The sequence below is a fragment of the Scyliorhinus torazame genome, chromosome 21 (assembly GCF_047496885.1).
Source record: "Scyliorhinus torazame isolate Kashiwa2021f chromosome 21, sScyTor2.1, whole genome shotgun sequence".
Taxonomy (NCBI): domain Eukaryota; kingdom Metazoa; phylum Chordata; class Chondrichthyes; order Carcharhiniformes; family Scyliorhinidae; genus Scyliorhinus; species Scyliorhinus torazame.
The window spans coordinates 34,645,281-34,659,241 of NC_092727.1; the positions used below are offsets into that span (position 1 = coordinate 34,645,281).

The 13,961-nt window shown below is 53.3% G+C and overlaps 1 protein-coding gene across 2 annotated transcripts in view; it reads left to right on the forward strand.

Annotated features, from left to right (window-relative positions):
- LOC140398247 (galactosylgalactosylxylosylprotein 3-beta-glucuronosyltransferase 1-like) overlaps positions 1-13,961 on the forward strand; it is a 305,288-nt gene that overhangs the window by 252,246 nt on the left and 39,081 nt on the right. For both annotated transcript variants that reach the window (XM_072486684.1, XM_072486682.1), the window contains one exon: positions 314-610. In XM_072486684.1, coding sequence (XP_072342785.1) covers positions 314-610 — 297 coding nt within the window. The remainder of the gene's footprint in view (positions 1-313; positions 611-13,961) is intronic.

A 13,961-nucleotide genomic window follows, 5' to 3' on the forward strand; every position in this document is an offset into this window, starting at 1 on the left:
AGATGTTGGACGTCTAATGGACAGTAAAATTAAAAGTCTTTACTGATATTGTAAGTCTGGGATGCTGCCTCCAAACATTAGAATAGGCACAACATAACCACAGTGAGAATGTTCCAACGTCTGGTCCGCTTCTTCTATCCATACTGATTAAAGGGAGGTTTTAATCTGATCAATGTTTTTGATAGCATGTTGAATCCTGTTAAAACACACAAGGGACTAATCCTTTAAATGCATTTTTATGGTAATTCTGTTGACTTGATTTCAATGAACAGCAAATGCTGCCACTTTTTTTTTTGTTTCACTTTCCATTTAGATGCGTGCCACGAGGAAAGTCTCAGTCTGGCCTGTTGCCTTCGTGGGCGGACTCCGATATGAATCTCCAAAAGTGAATGCAGTGGGAAAAGTTTACGGATGGAAAACAGTGTTTGATCCGCACAGACCATTCGCCATAGATATGGCAGGGTTTGCAATAAACCTCCGGTTAATCCTGCAGAGACCTCAAGCTTACTTCAAGTTGCGTGGAGTAAAGGGTGGCTATCAAGAAAGTAGTCTTCTACGAGAGTTAGTTACACTAAATGACCTGGAACCTAAAGCAGCCAATTGCACTAAGGTAGATCATATATATGAATCCTACCTACTGTCAGAAGTTGGAAACAAAGTATTTACAATGAAAGAGCTTCATTTATATAACCCCTTGCTCTTGGGGCACCCCAAAACATTTTACAAACAATTAATTACTTATCCGAGTATGGTCGCTGCTGTTTTGTAGGCTCACACAGTGGCCGATTTGGACAAAGCAAAGTCTGACAAATGGCACTGTGATAATTGACCAGTTGGTTTGATTTTTGAAGTGTTACCTGAGTGATAAATGTTGGACAGGTGCACTGGCAGAACTCCTCTGCTATTCTTCAAATATTGCCATGAGTTTTTTATATCCAACTGAGAGAGGAGATTGATCCTTGGATTAACACCTCATCCATAACACTGCATGGTAGAGTTTCTGCTTCGGACAGAATTAGTGACCTGGGCCCAAATTGCGCCCAAAACTGTACTAGTTCTGAGATGCATTTTGTTTCTCGAGTTTCCTCTCAAACACATTTGTTTATTGACAAACTTAAAATTTGCCACAAAACAGCACAATCAGGTAGTTTATTAGAATGTATGTGTTTTTTCTAAAAAAAATAGAGCATGATATATAAGAGCAATAATTGTCCAGTTTGATTATTACAGTTGCAAATGCATCTTTCACAAAAAATAAGTTTATTTAATCCGAGTGCCCGGCTGACCAGCAATGAGTGATCTCAAACAACGGAAAATAACTTGAAAAGAGAAAAAAAAAATGATTTGCCAGTTATTGAGTTAGTAAGTTGAATAAAATGTTCAAACTTTTTCAAATGTACCCTTGTGCACAAAAGAATCAACTTAATTTTAAGAGCCCATTCAAAGGCCCAGATCTCGGTGATTGATTTGATCCCGATGGCATGTTGTGTTTGGGGGTGGTGGGGAGGAATACAAGTTCCACTGTAACGTTTTTTAAACTACTCTTTTGTGCTGGTATGTTGGCTGATTTTGGGTGAATTGTGCTGAAATATCTCGGGGAAAGTCCAGGCTAGCGCTTTGAATAATACGTTACTTTCTCGGTGCAATATGAGGTATCGGCCTAAATTATGGTGTGCAATTTGAATTTTTGATCATCTGGCTTTAAGGAAAGAGCACCACCACTGAGCCAAGGCAGAATCAACAATACGTTCTCCTTCATACTGAAAGCAGTGAGGTTCAGCCGTGGGTCTGGAACAGGGGACAGCTGGTATGTGGGAGTCTTTCAAAAGTGTGTTAACTAGGGTTCGGGGTGAGAACATTTCTCTTAGAGTGAAGGGTAAGGCTGGTAGAAGTAGGGAACGCTGGATAACTAGGGATATTGAGGCTATGGTCAAAAGGAAGAAGGAGGCATATAATATGCATAGGCAGCTGGGATCAAGTGGGTCCCTTGAAGAATACAGGGCTTGTCAGAGTAGAGTTAAGAGAGAAGTCAGGAGGGCAAAAAGGGGAGATGAGATTGTCTTGGCAAATAAGGCAAAGGAAAATCCAAAGAGCTTTTACAGAGACATAAAGGTCAAAAGAGTGATTAGGGAGAGGGTAGGGCCTCTTAAGGATAAACAGAGTCATCTATGTGCGGATCCACAAGCGATGGGAGAGGTCCTAAATGAATATTTCTCGTCAGTATTTACTGTTGAGAAAGGCACGAATGTTAGGGAAATTGGGCAAATAAAAAGTGATGTCTTGAGGAGTATACATATTACAGAAAAGGAGGTGCTGGAGGTATTAAAGCACTTCAAGATAGACAAATCCCCGGGATCTAATGAAATGTATCCCAGGACGTTGTGGGGGGCTAGGGAGGAAATTGCCGGCCCCCTAGCTGAGATATTTAAATCATTGACAGCCACAGGAGAGGTGCCTGAAGATTGGAGGAGAGCAAATGTTGTGCCCTTGTTTAAGAAGGGCTGTAGGGATAAGCCCGGAACTGCCGACCGGTGAGTCTTATTTCTGTATTGGTATGTTGTTAGAAGGTATTCTGAGGGACAGGATCTACAGGCATTTAGACAGGCAAGGGCTAATTAGGGAATGTCAACATAGCTTTGTAAGGGGAAAGTCATGTCTCACGAATTTGATTGAGCTTTTTGAACGAGTAACCAAGAAGGTAGATGAGGGCAGTGCGGTCGCCTTTCTCTATATAGGTTTAGCAAGGCTTTGACAAAGTACTGCATGGTAGGTTGTTGCAAAAGGTTCAATCTCATGGAATCCAGGGTGAGGTAGCCAATTGGATACAAAATTGGTTTGGCGACTAAAGCCAGATGGTGGTTGTGGAGGGTTGTTTTTCAAACTGGGGGCCTGTGACCAGCGGTGTGCCTCAGGGATCGATGCTAGGTTCACTGTTATTTGTGATATATATAAATGATTTGGATGAGACTGAAGGAGGCATGGTTAGTAACTTTGCAGATGACACCAAGATTGGTGGCATAGTGGATGGTGAAGAAGGTTATATAAGATTGCAACAGGATCTTGGCCAATTGGGCCAGTGGCCGATGAATGGCAGATGGAGTTTAATTTAGATAAATGTGAGGTGATGCATTTTGGTAGATCAAATCAGGGCAGGACCTATTCAGTTAATGATAGAGAGTTGGGGAGTGTTACAGAACAAAGAGTTCTAGGAATACAGGTTCATAGCATCTTGAAGGTGGAGTCGCAGGTGGACAGGGTGGTGAAGAAGGCATTCAGCATGCTAAGTTTTATTGGTCAGAATATTGAATACAGGAATTGGGATGCCTTGTTGAAATTGTACAAGACATTGGTAAGACCACACATGGAATACTGTGTTCAGTCCTCGTCACCCTATTATAGGGAGGATATTGTTAAACTAGAAAGAGTGCAGAAGAGATTTACGAGGATGCTACCAGAACTTGATGGCCTGAGTTATAAGGAGAGGCTGGATAGGCTGCGACTTTTTTCCCTGGAGCATAGGAGGTTTAGGGGTGAGCTTACAGAGGTCTATAAAATAATGAGGAGCATAGATAAGGTAGATAGTCGACATCTTTTCCCAAAGGTAGAGGAGTCTAGAACTAGAGGGCATAGGTTTAAGGTGAGAGGAGAGAGATACCAAAGAGACCAGAGGGGAAATCTCTTCACACAGAGGGTGGTGAGAATCTGGAATGGGCTGCCAGAGGCAGTGGTAGAGACGGGTACAATTTTGTCCTGTAAAAAGCAGTTCGACAGTTACATTGGCAGGGTGGGTATAGAGGGATATGGGCCAAATGCAGGCAGGTGGGACTAGCTTAGTGATAGAAACTGGGCGGCATGGACCAGCTGGCCCAATGGGCCTGTTTCCATGCTGTAAACATCTATGACTCTACGACTCTTGTGGGACGGATTATCTTGCCTCCTTGCAGTGTCTTTCTCAGATTTTCTGGTGAATGAAAGCTTTGCAGATCAAAGATCTGAGAGGGTTCAAACCCAGCTGATGTGGTTTTTACTCTCTAGGAATTTACAGATGCTGCTTCCTCTGCCTGAGCCAGCAGGTGTTGGGCACAGGTGAATTTTAAAGCTGTGATTTTTGTTCACTATCTCTGTCTGGCCTTCTCCTAGCTTCCAGACAGGGGTCTCTGTAATAAAGAGGGGGGGGGGGGGGGGGGGGGGGGGTAGGTGGTTTCTGGTGGTAGTCTCTGAATTGCGGGAGTTTCTGGTGGGTTCTCCGTAATAGGCGGGTGTCTTTTGTGGGTCTCTGTAATGGGGGTCTCTGGTGGGTGTCTATGATGGAGGGTCTTTAGTGGGGGTCTCTTGTGTGGGTTTCTGTTATAGGGTCTCTGATGGGTTTCTCTGTAATGTGGAGTCTCTGGTAAGGTCTCCCTTATGAAGGGGTCTCTGGTGGGGATCTCTGTAATGGGGATGTCTGGTGGGGGTTTCTGGTGGTGTCTATCTTATGGGGATGTCTCCGGTGGAGGACTCTCTTATGGGGTATCTCTTATGGAGGTGTCTGATGGGGTCTCTATTATGGGGGATATCTGATGGGGGTCTTTTTTATGGAGTGTCTCTGGTGGGGGGGGGGGGTCTCTGATATAGTTTTCTCTTATGGGGATCTCTGGTGAGGGGCTCTCTTACGGGGGAGGTCTCTGATGGGTTGTCTGGTGGGGTTCTGACTGGGGTGAGGTGGGCAGCAATTTGCATTTTGGGGAGGGTCGGGACCCTCCGATGGACTTTGGGGGCAACTCGTTACAAGAGTTACCCTCTTGGCCCAACGCAAAGTCCACTGCCCGAGGACCATGCTGGCAAATTCTCATCCATGTGAATGCTGGCCCAGAGGACCGGAGAATCAGATGGGCTTGGAGGATCCGGTGCCCAGCCCATTAACAGGATGTAAATGGGTTATTGTGACCCATTCGCATCCTGCCGCTGGCTCGGGGCGCAAACCTCAATAGCGCCATCAGCGGGGCACTGGAGCATCGGAACCGTGCCGACCCTATTTTTTTGATGATGCTGGATTCTCCGCCTCAGCAGGAACTCTGCTCCCGGCTGCAGGCTGTGGAGAATCCAGCTTTATGTTCGGAGTTGTGCAAGCACAGGGTAGTTGAGTACAGCTGGCAGTCTGAAAATTGTGAACATGCAAGGGATGAGCTGTTTGATAAGATCCTCCAGCCTTTAGGATGGACTGCCTATATACCAACATTGCACTGAGATTCATATACCACATTACTTATTTGTATGGTAGACAGAAAAACAATTTGGTTTGACGGCAACATCCTATTAGTTGAAAACACCACTCGTGTTGCTGCTGCATATGTGGAACGTGGAAAGCTAACTGCACTTGTTGCTCAAATTTCTCTGCTTTCCACACAAATGAATAATGTGGTATATGAACTTCAGTGCCGATGCAATGTCACATACGTAGGTACTGATCGCACTTAATCAACTCATTACTTGCAAAACTCAGAACACATGATTCTGCAATTAGTTAGCATTTGCTGACCAATCTCATGTGTGCCAATGAATTACATCGACAATCAATTTAAGATTATTAGTCAGGTCCACAATGTGGCGTTGGCAGCACAGTGGTGCAGTGGGTAGCACTGCTGCCTCACGGCACCGAGGGCCGGGTCCAATCCCGGCCCCGGGTCACTGCCCGTGTAGTGTTTGCACATTTCCCCAGTGCCTGCGTGGGTCTCGTCCCCACAACCGAAGAAGAGGTTCAGGGTAGGTAGATTGACCACCCTAAATTGCCCCTTGATTGGAAAAAAAGAATTGGGTACTCTAAATTTATATTATAAAAAGGTTTGCAATGTGGTTCACTTACGGGGCGTCATTCTCCGACCCCCCAGAGGGTCGGAGAATGGCCGTTGGCCGCCGTGAATCCCGCCCCCTCCGGTTGCCGAAGTCTCCGAAGGGAGAAAAGTCGGCGGGGCGTTAATGTCGCCGCTGCCGCGGAGAATGTCACGGGTCTGCGCAAGGCAGCCGATTTTCGGCCTGCCGATATTCTCCCTTCCGGATGGGCCGAAGTCCCGTCGACGTGATGACCGTTCACGTCGACGTAAATTAAACCTCCTTTTCATCGGCGTGACCCAGTGCTCCAGGCTCACGCCGACCAGCGTGGAGGTGAGTGACGGCCTGGGGGGTTGGCTCTGGGCAGGCAATGGCGTGGCCGCAGTCTGAATGCGTGAGGAGAGGTGTGTCTCGGGTTGTGTGTGTGTGTGTGCGGCGGGGGGGGGGGGGGTGGTTAGGGTAGGCTGGGCTCCGGGGGAGTGCCGGGAGGGCGTCCGTGCCGGGGAGGTGGATGGGGGGTCCATGTCGGGGTGGAAGTTTGGGGGGGGTCCGTGCCGGGGTGGAGGTTGGGGGGGGGGGGGTCCGTGCCGGGCTGGAGGTTGGGGGGGGGTCCGTGCCGGGGTGGAGGTTGGGGGGGGGGATCCGTGCCGGCGTGGAGGTTGGGGGGGGGTGGTCTGTGCTGGGGTGGAGGTTGGGGGAGGGGGTTCTGTGCCGGGGTGGAGGTTGGGGGGGGTACGTGCCGGGATGGAGGTTGGGGGGGGATCCGTGCCGGGGTGGAAGTTGGGGGGGGGGGTCCGTGCTGGGGTGGAGGTTGGGGGGGGGTTCTGTGCCGGGGTGGAGGTTGGGGGGGGGGGGGGTCCGTGCCGGGGTGGAGGTTGGGGGGGGTCCGTGCCGGGGTGGACGTTGGGGGGGGGTCCGTGCCGGGGTGGAGGTTGGGGGGGGTCCGTGCCGGGGTGGAGGTTGGGGGGGGGGTCCGTGCCGGGGTGGAGGTTGGGGGGGGGGTCCGTGCCGGGGTGGAGGTTGGGGGGGGGGGGGTCCGTGCCGGGGTGGAGGTTCGGGGGGGTCCGTGCCGGGGTGGAGGTTGGGGGTGGTCCGTGCCGGGGTGGAGGTTGGGGGGGGTCCGTGCCGGGGTGGAGTTTGGGGGGGGTGGTCCGTGCCGGGGTGGAGGTTGGGGGGGGAGTCCGTGCCGGGGTGGAGGTTGGGGGGGGTCCGTGCCGGGGTGGAGGTTGGGGGGGGGGTCCGTGCTGGGGTGGAGGTTGGGGGGGGCTCCGTGCCGGGGTGGAGGTTGGGGGGGGGTCCGTGCCGAGGAGGGGGATGGAAGGCAAGTGAGTTGGTCCACCTGGCCAGGTGCCAGCCTCCAACAGTTGGACCCATGCGGTCCATGCCACCTGGCTGGGGGGAGGAGAGGATATGGGCAATGATGACATGTCGTCGTTCCCCTCCCCCCCCACCAGGCTGTCATGTTTTCAGATCATCCAGCGATGTTGGCCGCCGTGGTGGCAGCCGCTCATGTCTATGTTGCCCTGGATGAGGAGGAGGAGGAGGAGGAGGAGCGTGCCAGAGAGGCAGGCGGCAGCCGCCCAGGCTGGAGAGACACCTGACCGACAGGACGAGGAGGGGGAGGAGGACGTCGCGGCCCCACGGCAACGGAGGCACCCGAGGGCACCCCGTGTGTACCGGCCCCGGCAGTCATACCAGGACCTCACGGACCGGGAATGCAGGAGGAGACTCCGGATGAGCCGGGAAACCGTGGCACACATCTGCCACCTGTTGGCACACCTGTCACCGCGTGGCACTGGCGGGGGACACCCTCTCCCCGTGTCCGTCAAGGTTACGGTGGCCCTGAACTTTTATGCAACGGGGTCATTCCAGGCACCGAGTGGGGACCTGTCCGGCATATCGCAGCCATCGGTGCACCGGTGCATCCGGGAAGTGACAGATGCCCTATATGCCATGGCGCACCGCTACATCCGCTTCCCCGTGGACCGGGCCAGCCAAGATGCCCGGGCCGTGGGCTTCTCTGCCGTGGCCGGGTTCCCCATGGTCCAGGGCGTGATCGATGGGATGCACGCCGCCGTGCGGCCACAGGGCCGTGTTCACTAATAGGAAGGGGACCTATTCGATGAACGTACAGGTGGTCTGCGACCACCGCATGATGATGCTGCACGTCTGCGCCCGTCACCCAGGCAGTGTACACGACTCATTCGTGTTGTTGCGGTCATCCATCCCCGGCATGTACGAGGGACGCCATCCCCGGCTGAGGGGCTGGTTGCTGGGCGACAGGGGCTACCCATTGCGATCGTGGCTGATGACGCCTATACGGAGGCCACGCAATGAGGCGGAGAACCGCTACAATGATGCCCATGTAGCGACAAGGGGAGTGATCGAGAGGTGCTTTGGCGTGCTGAAGATGCGTTTCAGGTGCCTGGACCTCTCTGGGGGCGCCCTCCAGTATCGGTCAGATAGGGTCGGCCGCATCATTGTGGTGTGCTGCGTCCTGCACAACATAGCCCAGCAGAGGGGCGATGTGCCGCAGGCAGAGGAGGGCGGAGTGGAGGAGCAGCAGGAAGAGGCCCAGTCCTCCCCAGATGAAGGGGATGGGGGCAATGGTCAGGGCAGACGGGGTAGACACAGGCGGGTGGCTGTCCACCGTTACCGGCTGGCCCAGCGGGCACGGGACAGACTGATAGACGCCCGCTTCCCTGACTAGATGGGCGTGGGAATCGGGTAGTATGGCCACAGACCGCACACCATGGCAACAGCCGACCACCCACACCCCCCACCCATCCACCCACCCAGCACCCTCACCCCCCTCACCAACCCCACCCACCCCACCCGCATGCACACCACCCCCCCCCCCCCCATTGCCGATCCACCTGCGGCACAACGGGCCGGGCTCACACAGTTGCGGGTGGACGCGTGTCTATCGCAGGCCATGGAGGATGATGACAACCCGCCCTGCGGTGAGCTCCTGGCTCTACATCGTTGGACTATGTCTGACCCATGGCCACAGTACCACCATCCACCCGGACCATCCCTGCATGCGGCTGTGACACTGCAGCGCACGGTCCCGTCCTCTGCCCGGGGGATGTTGATGGCGGCCCAGGGGGAAGGGGGCAGACTCACCTGGGGCTGAAGTAAGACCACCCCTCACACACACACTTGCGCTCAACGTACATGACACCCCCGCACACTTTGGACAGAGCACAAAGGCAGCTTCTGTAGGTGTAACATTGACTTTAATAACCAAAGGAGTTCATGCACGTACCCTAGCCCCTAAAACTCATCTGTGCCCTGCAACCGTGCCAACTTACTCGGTGTCTAATTGTTTGGCCTTACGGGCCCTTTGACTACGTCTACGTGGTTCCCCAGACGGTACAGCAGAACTGGAGGTGGACTCCTGTGATTCCTGCCCTCTGACACTGGATCCCTTTGGCGGCCGTTTCCTGGGACGCCCTGGCCTAGATGGGCCAGGCTGCGGCCCGGGCGACTGGGATGGCGAGCTGCCAGCCTGTCCTGCCCGTTGCCCACCCGATGCACCTGGGACGGAAGGGGGGGAGTCCGAGGTGTCGCGGTGTACCGGGACCTCCCCTACAGAGGGAGCCGGGACGGACCACACCACCTCCTCCTCCCTCGGGGTGCCCGATGGCCCCCAGGCCTCTACATGGGTGGGGGATGCGAACGGACTGGCCATCCGACGCCCCCCCGACATCTGGCGCTGCCAGTCCTGGAGGCCTGTGCTGGTATCGACAGGGGTCTGCAGGTTTGCAGCCATGGAGCCCAGGGGGTTGGCAAACCCTGTCTGTGACAGTGCGACGCCGGCTCGCACATGGCCACTGGCGCCGATGCCCTCAGCGATGGCCTGCAGAGACTGGGCAATGGCCTGCAGAGACTGGGCCATGGCCTGCTGAGACTGGGCTATGGTGTTGAGCGCCTCTGCCATCTGGCGCTGGCACTGGCTCATGGCATCCTGTGAGAGGGCAGCCATTTCCTGGGCCACAGACGCCGCCTGCACGGAAGGCCCCAGGCCTCGCAAACCGTTCCCCATGTCTGACACCGTCGCACCCATTGCCTCCACCGCGGACGCCACCCGTGCGGTGTCGGCCTGGGTGGCACGCATGACCGGCACCACTCCCAGCTCCTGGACGCGGGTGGACTCCTCCACCTGCGACCGCAGCCGCCGCAAGCCGCCCGTCACCCTCTTCGCTCGTCTCCGGGTCGGTGGTTGCATCGGATCTATGTGTGGATGTGGTAACTGCAGGATCCCGGGATCCATCTGGGCGGCAGATGTTCGCTTGGGCTGGGCTGCCCTCCGACCGCCCGGTCCCTCTGCTGCTCCTACCTCCACCTGCTGTACCGGGACGGCTGTGTTGTGCGCACCAGTGAGTGTACCAGACGCCTCATCACTAAAGTGCCCAACCGTGGTGAGTGTTTCTGCGATGGTGGAGGGTGTTGGTGACAGCAGTGGCGTTGTGTCGTGCTCTTCGTCCCACTCTGCGTCCATGGCACTTTGGGGTGGGGGTTCGTCTCCACCCATCCACTCTGAGTCACTGTCTGGTATTTCGTCTTCCTGGGTAGTGCTGTCCCGGGTAGGGGTGTCCTGGGTAGTGGTGTCCTGGGTAGTGGTGTCCTGGGTAGTGGTGTCCTGGGTAGTGGTGTCCTGGGTAGTGGTGTCCTGGCTCGGATGTGACGGGGGCCTGTGGCTGCCCCCCTCGTCGCTGGGTGGTCGCTCCCGCACGTGACGGGGGTGTCGTCTCCCTGTTGCTCCAGGTCTCTCCGTCTCCCGTGGTGTGCGAGGGGCATCCTGCGGGCATCGCATGCTGGAGGGTCCAGGTCTCTCCGTCTCCCGTGGTGTGCGAGGGGCATCCTGCGGGCGTCGCATGCTGGAGGGTGCGGGTCTCTCTGTCTCCTGTGGTCTCCGAGGGGCATCCTGCGGGCGGTCTGCATCTGCGGGGATGGGTGCCTGGACGTTTGGTCCTGCGATACACAATGAAGCATGCATGGTTAGACATCAGGCAGTGATCAGGTGATACGGGGGAGGGGGATATAGGGGAGGGGGGATATGGGGACGGGCTGTCGGTGGCTCACTTGCTAGTACGCCCCCGACCTCTGCATCAGCAACCTCCCGGTCCTCAGGTCCGCCAGCCAGTTCCAGGGCCCTTTCCTGGTGTTCGGTCAGTGGCCTCTCATCAGCGGGCCCTCCTCCAGTCCTCACATGCTCCCTATTGTTGTGTGCGCGCTTCTCCTGTGGGGGGGCGGGGGGCAGGGGTAAAAGGCAACAGTGTTAGGCAGGTATATGAATGCACGCCATCGGTTGCGCGTGCATTGCAGAGGTTAAGGTTAGGGCTGGATTCACTTGGGGATATGGGGGATATGGGTGAGGGGGGGATATGGGGGAGGGGGGATATGGGGGATATGGGGGAGGGGGGATATGGGGGAGGGGGGATATGGGGGATATGGGGAGGGGGGGATATGGGGGAGGGGGGCATATGGGGGAGGGGGGGATATGGGGGAGGGGGATATGGGGGAGGGGGGATATGGGGGAGGGGGGATATAGGGGAGGGGGGATATGGGGAGGGGGGATATGGGGGAGGCTCCCTGCCTGCTCTGACGAGGTTGTTCACCTTCTTGTGGCACTGGGTGCCTGTCCGTGGTGTCAGGGCCACAGCGGTGACGGCCTCTGCCACTTCCCTCCACAGACGCCGGCTGTGGCGTGGGGCAACTCTGCGGCCGTGCCCGGGATACAGGGCATCCCTCCTCTGCTCCACCGCGTCCAGGAGCGCCTCCACATCGCGTGACTCGAACCTCGGGGCTGAGCGACGGCCAGCCGTCCAGTCGGGTGTTCCGGTCGGGTGTTCCGGTCGGGTGGGGGGGAGCAGCCCGGCCTTTTGAGCCGTCACGCCGTGCAGCGCGTATGACGCTGCACGGCGTGAACCACTGCGCAAGCGTGGATCCCGTTACGTCGCTGCTAGCCCATTTCGGGCCGGAGACTATCGACCCATTTTTCCGACGTGACGCAAGTCGGATTTGCGCCGTTTTTTGCGCCGATCGGAGGACTTTCCGACGATAACGGAGAATTTCGCCCATGATTGCTGGAAGTTACATATATTCATATACAGAGGCCTGTGCTCTGTAGGCTAAAGAAACATGTCCAGGCTTTGCAACTTCTTTGAATCAACAAAATAGTGGGGGCAATAGTTCCCTGGTGCATCTGTCAAGGCAAAGGCTCAATCAATCGGAGTTGACGTGCCAACCAATCAGAACTCTTTTACATTTCTCATGCGTATAAATTGTTGCTCCCTTTGAAATCTGGCATTCTTGTCTCTGTCCTCATGAAGATGAAAAGCATTGACGGCATGTCGATTTTGTTCAACAATAACAGGATAATGTAATCTTCTAATGATGCAGACGTACTACAGCAGTTTGTGAGGTGAATGAAAGGGGCCTCACATCAATTTTGACATTATAGCCTCAAAGCACTTTGCAAGAGGCGACTTGTTGGGATAAAAGGGAAATGTTTTTATCAAAAAACACAATAGAAAAATTTGTGTTTTTAAATCAATCACTAGAAAACCTATCAATTGTTCCATCATTTTCCTGAAACGTAAAGAGATGATTGCAGCCAAACTCTGGGGTGCTTTAAAGTTCTGTAGTAAATTGAAAGGTTTATTCCCTTCACCATTCCATTGTATTTATTGAAAAACCCTTATTGCTGCCCTAAGTGGCTGCTGTCAAGTCAAACTAAAAGCTAATTAGATTTATTTTCCTGTAATGATTTTCTTATAGCTTACATCCTGCTCTGTCGAAGTGATTATTTTTCCTTTTACATGGCTTACTGAGATTGTCTTCAGAATGATATTTGTGTCTTACTAGACCACAATCTACCCTAAATGTTATTTGTATTTGTTTGTGTGCATGAGGAGCCCATTAAACCTGCAGTGGGTTGATGTTGGGCCAGAACAAACCGTCTAACAGGAAGGGCGACACCTAAGGCACTAAATAGTGGTGAAAAATGGCATCTGGCCCGACAGCTGAGACGATAGCTGAGACCTTGAAAGCAGAAAAGATTCAATTACTGATGTTATCCCACTCCTACGTCAGCCCAATAAGTAATGTTTCAAGCTTTCTGCTGGGCCAGTGTGGAAAGTTCCTCAGTATGAATAAATTCCAAGTGAATGGCCAAGGTCCATTGTGCAGAACAAGATGGGAAAGGACAGTATTTGTGTGATGTATATCACAACTGGGATCCATGTGAAACAAATGGTGGTACCCCAAAAACACAAGATCCACCGAGAGTGGCAACATTTTGTTTCATGTGGAAGTGTAGCATAACAAGCACATAAACTTCAGGATTTCCAACATCCAATTTGAAGGTTATCCTTCAGAATTCAAGCTGTTCCACTTCAGACACCTTGCTTCAGAGTTTTAATATATTATTGGAAGTTTGTCTACATATGCAGAACTATGCTCTGAAAGAGAAAAATCAGTCCATATTTGTGAGCATTCAAAGTGGCAGAATGTCATTCATGTGCAACCTAGGGCTGTGATATCAATGAGTTACCTCTGAAAATATTTGAAGCATTTTTTCTGATTAAGGCAACAAGTAACTGAGTATGCAGAGAAGGTTGGTCATATGCCAGCATTGTGTTAGCTGATCTCATCTGTAACTTTATTATTTATTTATTTCTAAATTTCCAATTAAAGGACAATTTAGCGTGGCCAATCCATCTACCCAGCACATCTTTGGGTTGTGGGGGTGAGACCCACACAGACACGGGGAGAACGTGCATATTCCACATGGACAGTGACCCGGGGCCTGGATAAAACCTGGGTTTTCGGCGCCATCGTGCGGCCCCCACCTGTAACTTTGTAATATCAACAATTGGTTTAGGAACAGGGAGGTTGGGTCATATTTCCATTTCTAATTGCTGACACAAATTGATGGAAGTGCACTTTCCACATTGGGTGAGATTTGCAGATGAAAAAAGGCATTTTGGGTGAAGGTGACCTGTTCGTAGAGTGATCCAGCACAAAATTAGTATCCTCAGAAAACTGATTGAAAAAGGATAGCAGAAAAAAGGAAATATTGTATCGTGATTCGATGATGCCCCATGCAGGAAAGCCTACATTCCACCATAGGATGAACATTCACT